General features: G+C 42.5%; 1 protein-coding gene across 3 annotated transcripts in view; it reads left to right on the top strand.

Annotated features, from left to right (window-relative positions):
- Positions 1 to 6,016: 6,016 nt before the first annotated feature.
- STXBP5 (syntaxin binding protein 5) overlaps positions 6,017 to 17,472 on the top strand; it is a 95,894-nt gene continuing 84,438 nt past the window's right edge. For all 3 annotated transcript variants that reach the window (XM_080342780.1, XM_080342779.1, XM_080342778.1), the window contains exons 1-2: positions 6,017 to 6,320; positions 8,132 to 8,229. In XM_080342780.1, coding sequence (XP_080198906.1) covers positions 6,168 to 6,320; positions 8,132 to 8,229 — 251 coding nt within the window. In that variant the 5' untranslated portion in view covers positions 6,017 to 6,167. The remainder of the gene's footprint in view (positions 6,321 to 8,131; positions 8,230 to 17,472) is intronic.

The following is a 17,472-nucleotide window of genomic DNA, read 5'->3' as shown; positions in this document are numbered from 1 at the left end:
GACATAACCCAGAAGAAAATGTCATGGAAAAAGAATCTATCCTCTACTTTGCTTACTGATTTTTTTTTTTCCAAAAAGAAAGTAGGTGACAGAAGGAGATGATCTCTGCAGCTTTCAGAGTATCCACTTGGAAGCGTGGCATTCTGAATTGTGAACCCTGCTCCTAGGACTCCTTATCCAGAATACCCTAAAAAAACATGAACAAAAAAGAAGTACAAGAGATTAACTTAGGGGTAGAGGACAACTAAGGGAGTTGTTGTAACTAAAAGCATGAAGCAGGATAGTAGATGTGAGGGTTGAAATACCTCTGTTCTTAACACAGAGCTGGCCCAGGCTCAAGTAAAATGTGATATAGAAAGCAGAAGAAATCAACAGATTGCATGAACAAAAGAGAACTGTGCATTTTTAGTACAACATAAGAACAAAATTAATTAAACGCCTGCGCTGGCCAAAGAAGATTTGGATAAGCAGAAAAATAAATTGCTCCTTCAGTGATAAGGAAAAGAAAGGGGAAAGGGGAAAGGGAAAAAGGGAAAGGAGGAAAGGAAGATTGGCTGGAGCCAAATCAGTCAGACTATGCTGCTAGGATGACCTAACCTTAGGTACTAAGGTACTAGGTACTGAACACACAGCTGAAAATAATGAAAGTAAACTTGAAAACAAAAACTGATGTTAACGTCCTCCTTAAATATTTCTTTAGTGTTATTTTTTATTTAAAGAGCCTCTATCTCATTAAAAAAAGACGGATGCTTAAGTACAACATGTTTTGAAGGGACTGTATATCACCAGTGAAGATGACAATAAAATATAAACAGATTAACAGATAAACATATTTTCATTAGATACAGTAAATTTTCATGTATAGCTGACACTGCTTTTGTCTGGTCCAAAATGCCAGGGGTGGAACAGAGGTGCAAATAGGCATGTGACTTACTAAGAAGGACAGTGCACAACCTCTTTCACAAGTCTTATATTTCCATCCCATATTGCTGCTGTCATTCATTCCTTTTGCCTTATGTACTCTCCCTTGCTAGGGCATTGTAGCTATTCACCTCTTGTCACATGCCACTGGTAGGGCCCAGCAGCCAGAGACACACAGTGGTCAACTAGTAACAGTTACCTAAATTCTTCTTAAGACAGCCATGACTCCTTCTTTTGCCATGCTCTAGCTCAACACACAACAGCTACATGGGCACTTAAATATTATTATCTGTACTAGTTGTGTAGATCAATGCTGCAGAGCCCTTCCAATTCATACTTTAACAAACAATGTATGTCCTTGTCACTATGCTTGCTGACCTTCACTGCATGGGCAGGAATCTTGGTGCAGTCTCTGCAGCAGTAGGACATGCCCTCTCTCTGCCCTGCATATCCCTACAGCCTAATGGCATCCATACATAGGCTGTTAGTCATGCTGTTCCATAGGTCTTTAATAAAAGATGTCCATGATATGTGAGCCTGCCAAAGACCAGACTTCCAGATGCAGGAACTCATCATATCCATACAGGCATGGTCATCAGGATGTTTCCGAAATGGCTGAATTTACAAACAGCAGGCAGCTCATCTCAAACTGAGGTTATGGCAAGTACTAGCATAGCTTTTTTTCCAGGAGCTGAGCAGCTAATTGACACGTGCTCTTCATTTTCTTCTTGTTTATGGCTTATTCAAATTAAGCTGCAGAAATACCAAAAAAGTTCACCTGTAGCTGGAAGTCCTCCTTAGGATTTGTCACCAATGCAGATTATTGGGAGAAAAAAAAAATAATAACAGATGTTTGTTTGGCAACAGTTCTGGGTCTAGAAAGCTTGAGCAGTTTCCCAGCAGTCAGGAAAGATTCCAAAATTCACTTGGAGTTGTGGTTACACTTCCCTGTCCAATACATTTGAGTAGAACAACCTGAATAGGATTAGTTCAGGAATGTTTCCCAGCCCTTTTCTATTTATGGCAAGGAAATGTTTGGCTAGGGCTCAGTCGATCCTGACTCTGCAGTGGGAGTGACTAAGCACCATTAAGTTCTCAGGAAAGCTAAACATCTTAGTCTTCGAAGCCTGGACTGACTGACTGTCAAAAGCTTTAGTGCAGTTAGAGGCCAAGCAGAAATCTTGAGGTCACCTCTGATCATCTTTTTCTTATTTGTGCTGAGTAGTGCAATATCACCTGGAGTACATTGCTTTCTTGGAATACAACCGGTAACACTTTGGGGCTTATGCACAAACTAATGACATACTCTGTGAGTTGACCTGTCATTTCACTGCCTACCCACTGCTCCAGGACCATATTCTAGCATACATTATAACCAGGTGGACTTTCACTCATTCTGGCTCATGTGGGACTACCATCATTCTCTTTCTTTTTCACGCTAACTCTGGTGGTGTACTACCAACAGGAAAAAGATGGGGAAGAAAAAAAAGCCTGTTAAGCACAGTGATGGCTGCACTCTGCAGTTATCCATAAAGTTATTGTGATTATCTTGAGCCAAAGACCCAGCCTCCACCAATTAATGGTCTGTGGGAAGGCACTGGTATGTAGGCCAACACTACATGCTCCATTGCTTCAAATACCTATTAGGAATAGTGGTTGCTAATGTGCTATCTGTAGAATACTGATCAAAAAATTAACAGATGATCTCCTCTCTCCTTTTCAAGGAGCAGTAAATAACAGGACCAGTATGAAAACATAGGGAAAGAAGACCAAATCAAGTGGATTCATTTGGTGGCAGTGACTTGTGTGGCCAACAAAGATGCACTGCTGGCAGCTAAGTGACTCGTGAACATTTAACATTGGCTCTGTCACAGCTGGTCTCTGTCACATTTGAGTACCAAGATGTTGCAAATTAGTAGGTCTGATTGCTTCTTCTGCAGCTGTGCAAGACACTTGGGCTTTGGACTGGAGTGTAAAACACTAGCAAGAGATTTCAGACATCAGAGGCTGGAAGGTCTGAGTGGGCAACAAGAAGTAAGGAGGTTAAACAGGATCGGTCTCATTTGTAAACAGGATGTGGCTATTGGGTAAGAGTTGGAGGCCCCAAAGAAGCTTTGAAATACAGCAGCTAAATCCTGAGACATAATGGGGATGTTCGCTGAACTACAAAATTGAAAAGCCTAATACTGTTCCCACTGACATCCCAGTGAAATTGAAGCTTGGCACTAATATTTTACAGGAAGAGCTGGAGTCCCAGAAAGCACTGATTTGTTGAATGGCATTGACTAGAAAGTGTGAGGGAAGAGAACTGATGTTGTCTCAACCTTGTGTGTACCATACCATTTGCCTAAATGTTCACAAGTATTGGTACAATGTTACAACACAGGTTTCCTTGTGTTAGGTGCTAATGTAAATAGACAATGAAATCCAGTCTCTCCTCTAAAAATGGCTAGTCCAGTTAGAAAACAGATTCAAGGGTCAAGTATATAGAAAGTAAGAAAAGTGACTGTAGTATGCAAAAAGTATGCTTTAAAAGTCCTTTAATTCTTCATCCAGTCTTGAATTTTTTTTTTCTCTGTGATTAATATTGCTATAAATAATGAGGCTAGTTGTGCTATGAAAGTTTTAACTAGGAGTGTTTGCAGGGCCTGGCTTAACATATACTGACAACAAGTCTTGAATGGACTATAACTTACATTCTTCAAGTTATACATGTACATGTCTTTACCTGTAAGAGTTTGTGTTTACCATTTAGTCAAACATGGTGAAGTTCTACAAGTTTTCTTCCCAGTTTAGTGTGTTACATTGAGCATGCATGAATAGATGGAAAAAAACCAGACATTATTTTTCTAATTTATAAATTGTTATCTAAAATATGTAATTTATAATTAAAGACATACTGAAAATGCACACAATTTTCTCTTAAGTTGATTTTTACATTAGATGTTTACTGAACCTTACTTAAGTCTACCTGTTTTATTTCTAAGGCTTTTGCCATCTCTGGAAGCATTTTTCTGTGTCCAGCAGTCCAGGTAACACAGGAGAACAGCTATGAAAGTTCATGACTCAGTCACTTTGTACAAGTATGCATACTGTCTTGGTTTCTTTCAAATACTCATGTAGTTGCTGGCAATACGTAAACTGACATGGGGTTACAAGTCTAAGAAGAGTTTATGGAATTTTTACTTTTGAGGTCATGATGATGGCTGCATCATAACTATTTTGCTGCCTTCTGATTACTCTTGTCCCTCTCCCCACTATTACACTCACTGTGCTAATAAAGCATGTGTGGTTATCAGACTGAACACACCACTTAAAAGGAACATTTCACTGTATGCAGAGCCTTTTACTGCTCAGGCATTAAAGATGTAGGTAGGGGATGTGAGTCAATGTCTTGAATCTCATTTCTACAAGTTTTCCTTCCAAAAGTGATGACCGATCTTCCAGTTTCTTTTAATAGAAAAGAAAGTTCAGAAAAGAGTCACAAATAATAATTACCTTCAGCAATAGAACAACGACTGGGACAAGAGTAATATCTATTAGCTGACCACTGACTAGGCAATTAAAAAAAATGCAATCCAGTACTAAAAGAAAAATAAAAGCAGAAAACAGAATACTCTATAACACTGGTCAGCAGAAATAAATGTTCAGATCCGTGCCACCTGCTCAAATGAGTTTTGCTGCCGTAAGAACGAATGGAAGCACTTTGGTAACCCCAGGGGCTCGCCTGGCACCCCGAAGGCTGGCGGGGACTGCTCGGATGGGGCCGCCCGGCTCCGCAGCAGCCCTCGGTCCGGACGGGTTTGGCTACGAACAGCGGACGCTCCCAGGCCGGGGCCGCAGCAGCCGCGCAGCTCTCTCAGCACGGGTCGGGGCGAGGAGTACGGGGGGATCGCACCCGTTAGCCCTTCCTGCCGATGGGAACGCGCCCCTGGCCCCGCCTCCGCTCCCCGCTCCTGGGGCTGCGGCGGGTGCCGCCAGCCCCGCCGTGAGGCAGCGACACAGGGAACCCGTCCTGGCCGACACCCGCCACGACGTCCGGGTCGCCGCCGCGCGATGAGGCGCAGCCGCCCCGCAGCCGCTGGGGGGTTTTCCGTCTGTAACCACGCACGAAGCGCAGCTCCCGTCACGGCAGCTCTGCTCCCCGGGAGCCTCCCTGCGCTTCCAGGGCCGTGCCAACGGCAGGGCCTCTGGCCGCCGTCACCACCTGTTACCTGCTCCCGCCTCCGGCTAGCCGGAGGCCAACACCCAGCTCACGCCCGCGCGGTGCTCTCGCTGCCGCCCCCCAGGCGCGCCGCCCCGGCCCCCGCGCAGCGCGGCGGGGGGGAACGGGCACCGCCACATCCGGGCGCCGGCGCTCTTAGCGCGCATGCGCGGCCGCCCCACCGCTGCGAGGCTGGGCGCCGCGGTAGGCGCCGGTACCGTCGCTCCTCCCTGGGGCGCTGCGCTTCCGCGTTGCCAGGCAAGGGGGAGCGAGCGTGAGGCGGGGGAGGCGCCCTCCGCGGCGGCAGGAGGAGGAGGAGGAGGATGGTTGTGGGGGCGGGCGGCAGCAGTAGCCGCTGGCAGCAGCCGGGAGAAGCCCCGCTGGTGACTGGCTGGCGGGACACGCAGCTCTGAGGAGGTGTAGGGTGGCTGAGCCGAGCCTCGGGGCGGGCGCCTGCTAAGGGGGGAGAGACTGCGGCGGCGGGAGGGGACCGACACACACACACACACACACACACACACACACACACACACACACACAACACGCAGAGACAGATGACAGCAGCAGCCGCGGCTGTTACGATGTGAGGCGGGCTGCGAGGGGGGACGCGGAGGCTCCGCGGAGAGGAGAGGCAGCCCGCACATCCCCAGCGGCGGGAGGGGCGGCCGGGGCGGGGCCGGCCGGGCCCGGGGAGAGCCGTGCGCCTCGGCGGGCAGGGCGCGGGGCGGCCGCGGGCGGCGCGTCTGGGACCGGCGGCGTTGGTGGGCTGACCGGCTCGTGTTTGCTTGGCTCCAGTCTCCCTCCCCGAGGGCCCCGATGAGCAGCGCCCCTGCGCTGTCGGACTGACGCCTCGCCGCCCTCCCCGCGGACGAGGAGCGCTGCCCCGCGGCGGAGAGCGCGGCGCCCCTGCTCGTGGGCCGCCCCTGCACCGCCCACCCCAGCGGGGGCTCGTCTGCCGCCTGCGGGGCAGGCGGCGCGGCGCGGCGGGCGGCGGTGACAGCGCGGCGGCGGCGAGGCCGGAGGGGCGCCGCCGCCGAAGACCATGAGGAAATTTAACATCAGGAAGGTGCTGGACGGCCTGACGGCGGTCTCCTCCGTCGCCTCGGCGTCGTCCGCCGCGCAGCAGCAGCAGACGGGGAACCGGGAGACCGAAATCCAGGAGACGCTCCAGTCCGAGCACTTCCAGCTCTGCAAGGTGAATGAATACTGCAGCCCCGAGCCGGCTGGCGGTCGGGGAGGGGGGCGCACCGCCGCGATGGGCTCTGCGGACTTTGCTTTTCGGTACCCAGCTCCCTGAGGCTGCCCTCTGCTTCTGTTTACTTGTTTGGATTTATTTTGGGGGGGGGGGGAGGGGTGACGGGAAGGAAGCGGTGGGTGTAGCTGTACAGGTCATGTTGGATTTCCGTAGTCATCTTTCCTGGAGAGTTTCAGGGTCTGTCGTCTTCCAGGCTCTTTCGTGCGTGTGATGTTGACCGCGTCCATGAAGGCTTTATGGAAAGAGTGGGATGGATGGGGGAAGGAGTGATACCTAGCTGTATTGCACATCTGATTATCGCGGCATTTGAGTAGAAGCCTCTGCTAATGGGCTCAAAGGACAGGGGATCTGTCGCTCTGCATTATTTGGAAATCCATTTGTCCTGTTCCTTTGCGTCTGAAAAAGGAAGCTGTAGACGTTTGTGGTGGTTTCACTGCAGTGTGTTGCCAAGTTGCCGATGCTGCTGTTGCAAATGTTCTTCAGAAACAGAGGAAAAGTTCCTGTTTTTTATTTGCTTGTGTGTGATACAATAATGGCAGTTTGTGTCTGCACACTTCAGAAAATGATGCAGTGAATTAATCCACCAGCTGTACCAAGAGAAATAAAATGGGTATTGATATTCAAATCAGTTTTTTTATCTTTACAATGCACCCATGGCCTAGCTTGATATGGATGAGCTTGTTTGTGGTTTCTCTTTCTTGTTTTATCTAGTATTGCAGGCGTTTCTGCCACTTTGCAAGTTGTTCATGAAGGACATGGAAAAGAGCAGAGCTGTTACCAGTTAGATTTTGTTCACTGTGAAATACTGAGACTTGTGTGGTATGCCTGCAACTTCTGTGAAGTAAAAGAAGTATATAAAAACTTTGCGATGCGTTTGAGGTCCTAAAATAACTCTGCTTTAAAGGTTTTGAAATGGAAAAGCTGGCATTTGTGTGATTTATGTTGTGTATGTTTATAATGGAAATAAGAGTAGGTTACATTTTTATTATGTTCTCGATTCTGATTAATTGCAACCTGAGAAGTGTAAAGGAGTTATTGCTTGGTCAATTACCAAATTAGTCTTGGCTAACCGAAAAGCTAAATGTGCCAATAACTTCTTATTAAGAAAAAATCCCATGGTTGAGCGGGTTTTTGCTTTGTTTGTCAGGGTGGTTTTTGGTTTTGTCTGTTTTGGGGACTCTTTTTTTCTCTCTGGGGAAAGCAGAGGGTGAAAGATCAGTTCTGTGGGGCTTGGGTTGTTTTGCTTTCTTAACATGCTGAGAGAGGTTGCACTGTCATGTGGGGCCTGTTTGATTGAAATTGAAGTGATTCTCAGAAGAGCAGGTCTAGTAATTTGTAATAGTTCTAATGACAAGTCTGGCTTTGTTGCCAAACTTACTAGGAACATGTCAGATTTTAGTAGTTTAGTGCCTTTGAAACTGAAAATAAGATTACTCAGAGAATGAAGTAGATGAAAAAATAAAATGCTGAACAGTCTTTGTATAGAAGAAATGTAAGATTCAAATTAAGTTTCAGTAACTATGACTGTCACTTGATGACCAAGGATGAATGAGTAAATATGGCTAAAAAAATCTTTTATAATTGGTTCATGTAAGACAGTTGATTTTTCTCAGTTTGTTGTTAAAATGCTTTTTAGTTCCTTTCTTAATTGTGATTAACACTGAGTCCTGTTCCCTAACGTAAAACATTGATTCTGTTTATTTTTATTCTGCTGTTTGGCCCATCATTACTGCGATGTTCTGACTTGTTAGACTGTACGCCATGGTTTCCCGTATCAGCCTTCAGCCTTGGCATTTGATCCTGTTCAGAAAATACTGGCCATTGGGACTCAGACTGGAGCACTAAGGCTGTATCCTTTTATATTCTGAAGTGGATTTAGTGTGCCTCATGCAAGTGGTGTTTTGATTCAGCTGCTGGAACCATTCAGAAGTCTGGTGGGACACAAGGTACGCAGGAGGGGAGAAAAAAAGCTCTGTTTTCTGTTGGTGGGTGGCCTGGCTATTCTGGTTGTTCTTTGTGTCAGTTCAAGTTCTGTTAATGATGTGAGGTATGGCTGTTCAGTCCCCATTATCTCGAGTTAATATATACATTTTCTAGAGGATTACTAGTGTGCTGACAGTTTAGAGCAGCTGACTGCAAATCTAAAGAGAGATCTGGGCTGAGTTCTGTTTCATTCTGCTATATCCTCTGGATTGGAAAATTCCATGCTGCTTGGTGGGTTTATTTGGTGTGGAGTGTTTTGTTTGTGTGATGTAGGGTTTTTTTGTCTTGATCTTGACATAAGATTTGTAATACTCTAGTTAACTGTTACTACATCTGTGTTGCCCAAAGATGGTTTCAAGCAGGGACACTAAAGGGTGCAGGAATTTTGTCTCACTAATAGTTTCTGTGTGACTGAGATGAGCAGAAGGAATTTGTGGAATAAAGTACCAGTAACACTGCTTCTTTTTGTTCACTAAAAGGTATACTACCTGTATGTTCATAGCCATATGGTACGATAGCCATATGGTACTATCCAAGCCATGTAACAACATGTGTTTAAACTTTTATTTTTAAAAGAAGGTACCCTCTAGATTCTTTAATCCACACTGCCATTGCCCAACCTTACTTTTCAGCAGAAGATAATGAATTTAATTCTGTTGTCCTGAAATTGACTGAACTCTGACCTTTTTGGGGAAGGCTTAGGCCATCTTGCTAGGAAAACTGACTTAATCTGCTTTAAACTGTAGGCAAATCTCATCTTTTCCTTTGTTACGTACAATAGTCTGCAAGTAGACCTTTTTTTTTGTTTTCTTCTGTAATATCACTACGCTGACTGTAAACTTAATTGCCTTAAGAGGGTCATCCTTCAGAAGCTGAAAAATCATAACTTCAGTGTCAAATCTGGGGCTTTTAGAAGAGGCTGAAATTAAGTAGCTTGTATGGTATCTGTAATATCTATTATGAACTCCCAGGATCTCTTAATGCAAAGTATGAGTAACAGTAATGACTGTGCAGTGCTCTTAATGTTGTATTTGAAATTCCCTTAACTCGGTAAATTTTGGTTTTAAAAAGGTGATAAAGTTGATTTAAATGAAGAATAAAGTGTGTGTGTGTGTGGTGCTGTTAATTACTCTCATATTGGTAGAAAAGATGAGAAAACAGAGACCTAAGAGTAAGGATTTGGGCTGGAGGAAAGGAAGAGATCAAAATGTGTCTGTTTAGAGCTTACTCACCTGTAATTTTGGGCACTATGATGTTGCAGTTTGGGTAATGATGACTTGATGAAACTTGTTTACTGCCTTTCACACCCAACTACACCTGTGAATTCTGGGAGTGTGAATTGCTTTCTAAATAATTGAGATAAGTATTGGAAGATTGTGAAGGAAGAAACAGTTACTGAGAGGAAGCAGTAACACTGACAGAAAATGTATTTCCTAAGGGAGGAAGTTTCATACAGAGGCTGAAATGTTGGTGCTCCTATAACTTGATGAAGATGAGTATTCTTCTCAGTACCTTGATACAGATCTTGATTCTCAGAACTTGTTAAAAGCCCTCAACTTCAGCTGATCAGTGCAGGCAGAAGGGGTAGATTTGGACACATTCTCAATGTGAAACCATCTTCATGCTTTCTGCCTAGTGAAACTTGCTGGAAAAGCACTCTCTGAGAAGGAAGGAAACTTGCAAGAAGTACTTATTTCATTCTATTGCTCAAAGATAAAAACACAACCAGAAAGTGCTTCTTGACCTACAGGATGCTTTACCTTTTAAGGTTTTTACAAACAACAAATTATGTGCAAGGATGCGTTAAAGTGGGAGCCACTTACTCTTTAGAGCTGCAAAAGTGGTTTTAATTGAAATAAGATGTGGACTAGAAAGAGAGTCAGTAAAGAGGTATTAATTGAGAAGTAAATCCAAGAAGTGGGAGAAAAGTCAATCCTCATTTTCTTCTGCATTCATGTTGTGAGAGTATAGAAGAAAAGCAACAATAATCCTTCTTTCATTGCCTACCAGCAGATGGGAGCTGGGTATTAGTGTTTTCATTGCATCTTCAAGTACAGGTGCATCTTGTCAAGCTTTTACTTCTTTCCTATTGCAAGTAAGTGATCTGAGGAATTGTGAAGCAGGTTTTTGGTTTGTTTTTCTTTTTTTTTCGGAAAGGGTATTAAAGATAAAACAAGGAATGAGCTAACCTGTTTTAGATTTCATTAATATGTGAAGAAATGAATATTATAGTCCTGATTGACTTTGGACTATTTATCAGCTAACCCCTTTATAGAGCAAGTCCCTGTACTTGAGCAGCCTGCAATTCAGGTATTTTAACTTCAAAACTCGTATTGATTAGAGCAGATTAACATGAGCAGGAATTTTCTTAACCGCACTCCCATTTCATTCTTCTTTGTGAGGATTCTGTAACCAGTAGTGGAAGAAGAGGGAGAATTTTAGTATGCAAATAATAAATGTTGCCTCTGTTATTGATACAGTGACATGTAAAAATAGAACTAAAGCTTTTGCTGAAGAATAAAAATCTGTGGATACAAATATACTGGGAGTTCACTGACTTAGTAAATTTACCAATTAGAGATAAAGACCGAGTAGGATCATCACTGTATTGAATTATCTGAATCCACAAAATAATTGTGAAAATAGAAGTACCTAAACTATGGGTGGCATGTTTCGCTAATTGTATTTATCAGCAGAATTACTACTCTGTAATATTCTTTGCCCTCCATCGTAGGCTTGATGGATTAAAATCTGAGGAAAGCCTTGTGGAGTTGGTGACTTAGTGTGCCAGAGGTGAGACTTGGCTGTTTCATGTGCAGAAGCAGCAGCTGACTCCAGATGTTGCTGTTTTAAGAGGGAGAGAACTCCATAAACATATTAGGTAGAGACTGCTTTTAGTGTAAAACTTCAAATTTATCAGTCACCAAAGTTACAGTTTAGGATTATCTGCTAGCTTAACTTGAGCAGTGCATCACTTGTGTTCCTTTTTTTAAAATAAATAAATAAATCTTTATTATCTTTCCAGAGTTAGAAATATTTCTAACTGTGATTTAGCTAGGAGACTTAAAAGCAAGTATTTCTGAGGCAGACCTATATTGCTCAGGTATTATCCTTAATTAGGGAAGTATTTTATGCCCTCAATAGAAAGGAACATTTTGATCAATTAATAAGAAAGACTCTGTTGTATTTTCAGCTATGAACAATATCAATATCACGCTTCTTTTACAGTGTGTGAGTAAAAGTTACAAAGTGTATAGCTTAGTAGAATACTGACCTTGGAGAGAGGTCAGGTGCTGGACCCACTACTCTTGACTATAGAACAGCTGGCCAATGTGACCCTCTCCCTGACATTAGGATCTGTTGGAAATAGTTCAGCCCTTTGATCTGGTTTTCTGTATTGCAGGGGGAATTGAGTGAGATAGGCATAAGAGCAGAAGCACAGCACCGAGTGATACAAAATCTTAAATTTATTTCTCGCATACACCCACGCTCATCTGCTCATGCCGATCCTTGGAGTTTACAATGCTGATCAGAGGACAGTCGTTTCAGCTGCTTGAGGTGTTTGAGTCTTGGCTGGGGGCTCTTTTGTGTGGCAGTTCTGCCTTGGGCTCACCCCTCTGCACAGTCCTGGATGTTTGTGGAAGTGTTCTCCATGAGGAGCAATTGTGCTTACTATTGATTTCAAACTGCAATGATCTGTGTAAGTCGCTGGTGGCCTCATTTGTCACTGCAGGCCAATATCTTTGACTTTCTCCATACTTAAAGGGATTTAGCTGTTGTTACTAGAGTAGCTTTCACCTTTTAATCTCCTGTCTCAGAAGTGTTAGATATCAAGTAGTTAAAAGTTCATTTATGCTTTGCTTCTTTCCTGTGCAGACACTAACCATTATAGCAGGACATGTAGTCTGTAGTCTTTAAGAAGTTTTGTGCATAGTTGTCTGTGCTTTGTTTTCCCAGCAGATATCAAAACCTTAGAATGAGTTAAAGTTTAGTATATATACTCAAGGTTTAACTTGCTTGATGATGTAATTGGGTAGACTTCGTGTCATGCCATGACATTCTCACACTGTTCAGTGTCGTAGGCAATTGCTCTACTTCCATACTGTCTGTTGTTTTCAGTCTTTTTCTTTAAAGTCCCACCAGAAGATGAATGTGATCTCAACAAGGTAACATTTAAACTGTAAAGAGGTTTGAGAAAGGTGAAATGAACAGATGGATTTGACTGTCTTTAGGATGTTGTTTCCATAGAACTTTAAATTATAATACTAATTGTACAGGGCTCTGGACTTAATAGTTGACTGAGCTTTTTTGTTTGCTTTTGTAGGAAGTAGAATAAGCTAAAGCAGAAAAATTGAAGGAATTCTTCTGCTCCTTGCTATTTAACAGCTTCATCTTAAACAAGTTTCATCAGTTTTTCTGTGCTTTAATTTCTCAATAGCAAAACTAGGGTAGTATATCAAATGAGACATGTTTTGATTTCCTGCCAACATGAATGCAGTAACTTTATTGGTGCTTCATACTTTAAAAATACTCATTTACAGCTTGAAGCTCAGACTCTTTCTTCATAGAGTGAATTCCTAAAAGGAAGACCATTTCCACTAGAAATTCTCGAGAATAAAGGGAATATGTGTAGAATAAGTGATGTGTCTTCCACACAGACCAAGTTGTGCTTAGTACTCTTTATTCCAAAGCAGAATAAGTTTTTTAATTGAAGTTGGTGGGGTTTTGTTTTGTTCTCCTCCCCTCCTCCCCCCATCCCTGCCCTGTTGCAAACCCAATTCACAAGAAGGAGAAAAATTAGATTGTTCATAATTCTGTCATTAAGTATCTGAAGATCCCAATCATTCTGAATGTCAGCATCTGTTCATTTTCCCCATTATTTTCAGCAGTAAAAGATGACTTATGTAAGCAAATGGCTGAAGATTTCATGTATATGAGGTGTATAAAACTTGCTCTCTGTGACTTCCATTCTATGGCCTTTGTGAGAAGAACTCAAAACTGTTATTCTTTGATAAAAATAGCCCAAAGCCTGGATGTGTGGCTCCATGCAGTCAGTTCCTGATGAAATGCTTATGTTGCAGCATCTGGATAGTTTTGCTGTAGATGTACTCAAAACAATTCAAGCAACTTCGTGGATTCTCTGTAGCTCTAACAAAATTCCATTTCAAACTTGTGATGTGATTATATCCTTTACAAATACTTTGCCTTTGGATCATTCAGAGTGTGGAAGACAGTCTGACAGTCTAACGATATGTTGGGGTTTATTCCCCCCCTCTCAGAAACACCAGCTTGAGATATTGTGTGTTGTGTTGTTTGTTTTTGTTTTGTTTTTAAAGTAGCTCTACACCTGTTCTTTCTCTCTTCTGGAGAGAGGGCAGTAGGGCAATGGCTGGAGTTGTGTTTACAATAAGCAGAGCAGACTTAGTTTTTCAAACCGGACATCTACTGTGACGTTGGCACAGTTTCAAGTGGGAGACTGGACCATGTGAACTTTGGAGTATCTTTCTAACTTAAATTATTCTGTGGTCCTGTCTATTTGACCGAAGTTGAACTAAACTACTGTTTTGTATATCAGTAGGGTGTTGGGGTTTTTTTGGCATTTGTACACTGAAGAGAATAGTCTCAACCTTTGCCAGCGTTCTTCTGGGCCTGGAACAAATCTTCCTGTTTTGGGAGGAGTATATCAGTAAAGCTACTTAAAACATTGCAATAGTGTCATGCCAGAGAGACTCTGTGATTATCTGTTAATAAGAAAATGTTTGTTGGCTACCTTGCCACCCAATTCACATAGAGTAGTTTAAACAAAAAAAAACCTACTTTGCTGAAAACATATGTTAATCTTGCCATCTTTCTGTTTAACACTACCGCATTTCTTATCGTATCTTCTAGCACTTAGTTCATGTGGGTATCCTTAGCTCTCTTATATCCTTTGTTCAATGAAAAACCCTGACCCCCTAAATGAAGAAAATCAACAAACTTTGGATATTCTGAAATGAAATAAGGCCAAAATGCTATAGTGAGGCATGTAACTCTTTCAAAATTTATGGAATTATAGCAAGTTAGTACTACACAGAGAAAGCTATTACTTCATTCTTCATAATAAATAAAGTGGTGTATTTTTTAAATCCACGGTTATACTTGTTAAGAGACATGGTGTGCCCATTTTCACTGGAATAGAGGTTTTTTTTGTAGTAGCTAGTATGTGGCTATGATTTGGATTTGTGCTGAAAAGAGTGTTGACAACACAAAGATGTTTTTGTTACTGCTGAGCAGTGCTTGCCCAAAGCCAACACCTTTTCTGCTTCTTATGCCATCCCACCAGTGAGTAGGTGGGAGGTGCACAAGAAGGGACCAGAGGGGGCTGGGACAGCTGACTCCAATTGACCAAAGGGATATTCTGTACCATATGACATCATACTCAGCAATTGAAAACCAGGGGAAGAAAAAAGAGGGGGACATTTGGAGTGGTTTGTCTTCCCAAGTAATCATTATATGTGATGGAGCCTGGTTGTTGTGGAGATGGTTGAACCATGACAGTCCTTTTTGGCACCCAATGTGGGGCTCAAAGGGTTTGAGATATTGACAGACTTGATTGGAATGTGCTAGATTGAATTTATAGCTGTTATTGCTGTTTAGCTATTAATTGTCGGATTTCTGTGCTTGCCATGGGGTGTGGTTGCCTTGCTGTAAATTAGAGTCTAGTGCTCGTTAGTGGCTGCTTTTTGTTTTTTGCTGCTTGCTGTACTGCTTATCATACTCTGCTGTGCCTGGGAACATTTTGATAACAGCAATGGTGATGTGCCTGGGCTGGCAGATGGCCAGAGCATCACTGCTGTTTGTGTGCTGCTGTACTGAACAGGCTGGAACTCCAATATGAACTCAGATCAAAGGGACTGTGGCCTGTGGTTGAGTTCACATGGGAGCAGGACACCTCAGAGTGTCTATGGCTGTGGATAAGCCCATACCAGAACAGATGCATCTCTAAGTGGTTGTGGCTGTGCTGCAGCAGGTATACCTCTGAAGGGATTGTGGCCCAAGGATAAGTCTATGCTTGAGAAGGTACAACTTGAATCATCAGTGGCTGTGCATGAGGTAATGCTGGAGCACCTCAAAGCGTGCTGCTATGGGTAAGCCCATGACAGAGCAGGGACACCACTGGAGGGACTGCAGCCATGGGTAAGGCCTTGTTGGAACAGGTTTCCTTCTGAAGGGGGTGTGGCTGTGGATAAGGCCATGCTGGAACAGGTGTATTGCTGAAGGCATTGTAGCCCATTGATAAAGCCACACCAGAGCAGGTGCACCTCAAAAAATCTGGCTGTGGATAAGTCTGTGTCACAGCAGGTCTTAGACTTGAAGTGTTATTGCACATACTGTAATTCTACTAAACAGCTTTTAGTAGTAATTGCTTTTGTTCAAAAATACCTGAAGTATAACTGTATTCATACTGTAATTTACAGAAATTAACTTTATAATGAAAACTCTTCTTCCCTGTAAGTATTTCACTGGCAAAGTAGAAGCCCAGTGAATATAGCCTTGCAGCTTCAAACTTGCTGGGTCATAGTGAGCTTGGGGAAGGAAACATCTTCAGAAAGCATGCAAAATTTGCAAGGTTGCAGGTGTTACTGTAGTACTCACATAGCCTGTTTCCTTGTACCTCCTAGCTATTTGTGGAACACTGAGATGGTATTCATTGTGTGGTCTGATGTCATTAGGATAAAAGACAACAGGGAATTGGACAGCTGGGACCTAGTTTAGGCTTTCAGACTTCTGGTATGGTGCTCAATTCACTAGGCTCTTAATTTGACATTTTACTGGATTTGTTCTTTCTCGGTCACTGTGGAAGGGTTTTTATAACTGAGGTAGCATTACTGCAGGAGAAGAAATGAGCAGTTTCAGTCAGGTCATGTCTGGAAAAGTAGAAGCAGCTCATGATTTGAGATGTGATAAAAAGAAAGCTTGAAAGCACAAATCAAGATTGCAAACCCTTCCTATCAAAACTTCCTGTTTGACAGAAACTTTGTAACTGCATTACATGACTTCTCAGTGTTCAGATCTCCTTTTTTTTTTTTTTTTTCCTTTTTCTTTCCAAAGCTTGCACAAGGCAAAGTTAAATGTCCTTACACATTACCTTTAAGGTCACTAGAAGTGCCTTCAGTTGTTATTTTTATATGTAGTTTCCTATTGCTCTGCTAGAACTGTATTTTTTTGTTGTTTCTCAGTTTAATGGAACAGTAAAAACCCACATTATTTATCAGGGTTCCAATAGCACATCTGTTTTTTTAGTTATCTATGTAGGAGCTCAGTGAAAATAGAATAAAACTTGTAAATTATTACGTTCTAGATGAAGTTATATGAAACTGGAGGATGCGGGGTTTGTGAACAGTTCACTTTGTCTTTAAACTTAGCTAACTGGTAATAGTTTCACATTTTTAAATAATAGTCCTTAGCGATTTTTGAAGAGTTAATACTGTGGTATTTCTTTATCTTTCATCTCTTGGGTCTTTTCTCTTGCTACTCTTGATATGACGTATCCTGGAGTGTACCATCAGACTGATCATTGTAATTAAAAAAAAAAAAAAGCAGATTCTTAATCCTGCCAAACACATCTTGTTAAGTAGACAAGATTTTACTTTTCCAGAGGTCTAATTCTTTTGCGTGAAGTGTGTTTAGCTTTTTGCCAGCCTGAAGAAGTTTGTGGTACTTGTGAACCAAAACTGCATATGAGAGCATGTTGCTTACCCCTAACATCATGCTGTCTTTCAGCAGCTTTTGAAGCTACATTATTTTGCTGAACTGTAATTTTAAATTGTGGTATCATAATTGGTACTTGAATGCTGATCAAACATAGCATCGCGGGATTCAGCTGGTGATAACTTGGGTGACCTTTTTCATGTCGATGAGTCTATCGTAGGCACTTGATAATAATACAGCTTACATGTTTATCAAGGGGAGTGTTAAGTTGCTACTTGTGTTGATGTCTAGTGCAAATACAGGTGAAGATCTAATGACATAATTTAAATCTTTGGCAGGGATATTTGTATGACTTAATTTAGACACAATTTAAACTAATGAAGGTCTTGGAAATAGCTAAAACTGAAGCATTTCACTA

Source organism: Nesoenas mayeri (assembly GCF_963082525.1).
Source record: "Nesoenas mayeri genome assembly, chromosome: 3".
In the NCBI taxonomy this organism is placed as follows: domain Eukaryota; kingdom Metazoa; phylum Chordata; class Aves; order Columbiformes; family Columbidae; genus Nesoenas; species Nesoenas mayeri.
This window is presented reverse-complemented; position numbering and strand designations above follow the sequence as displayed.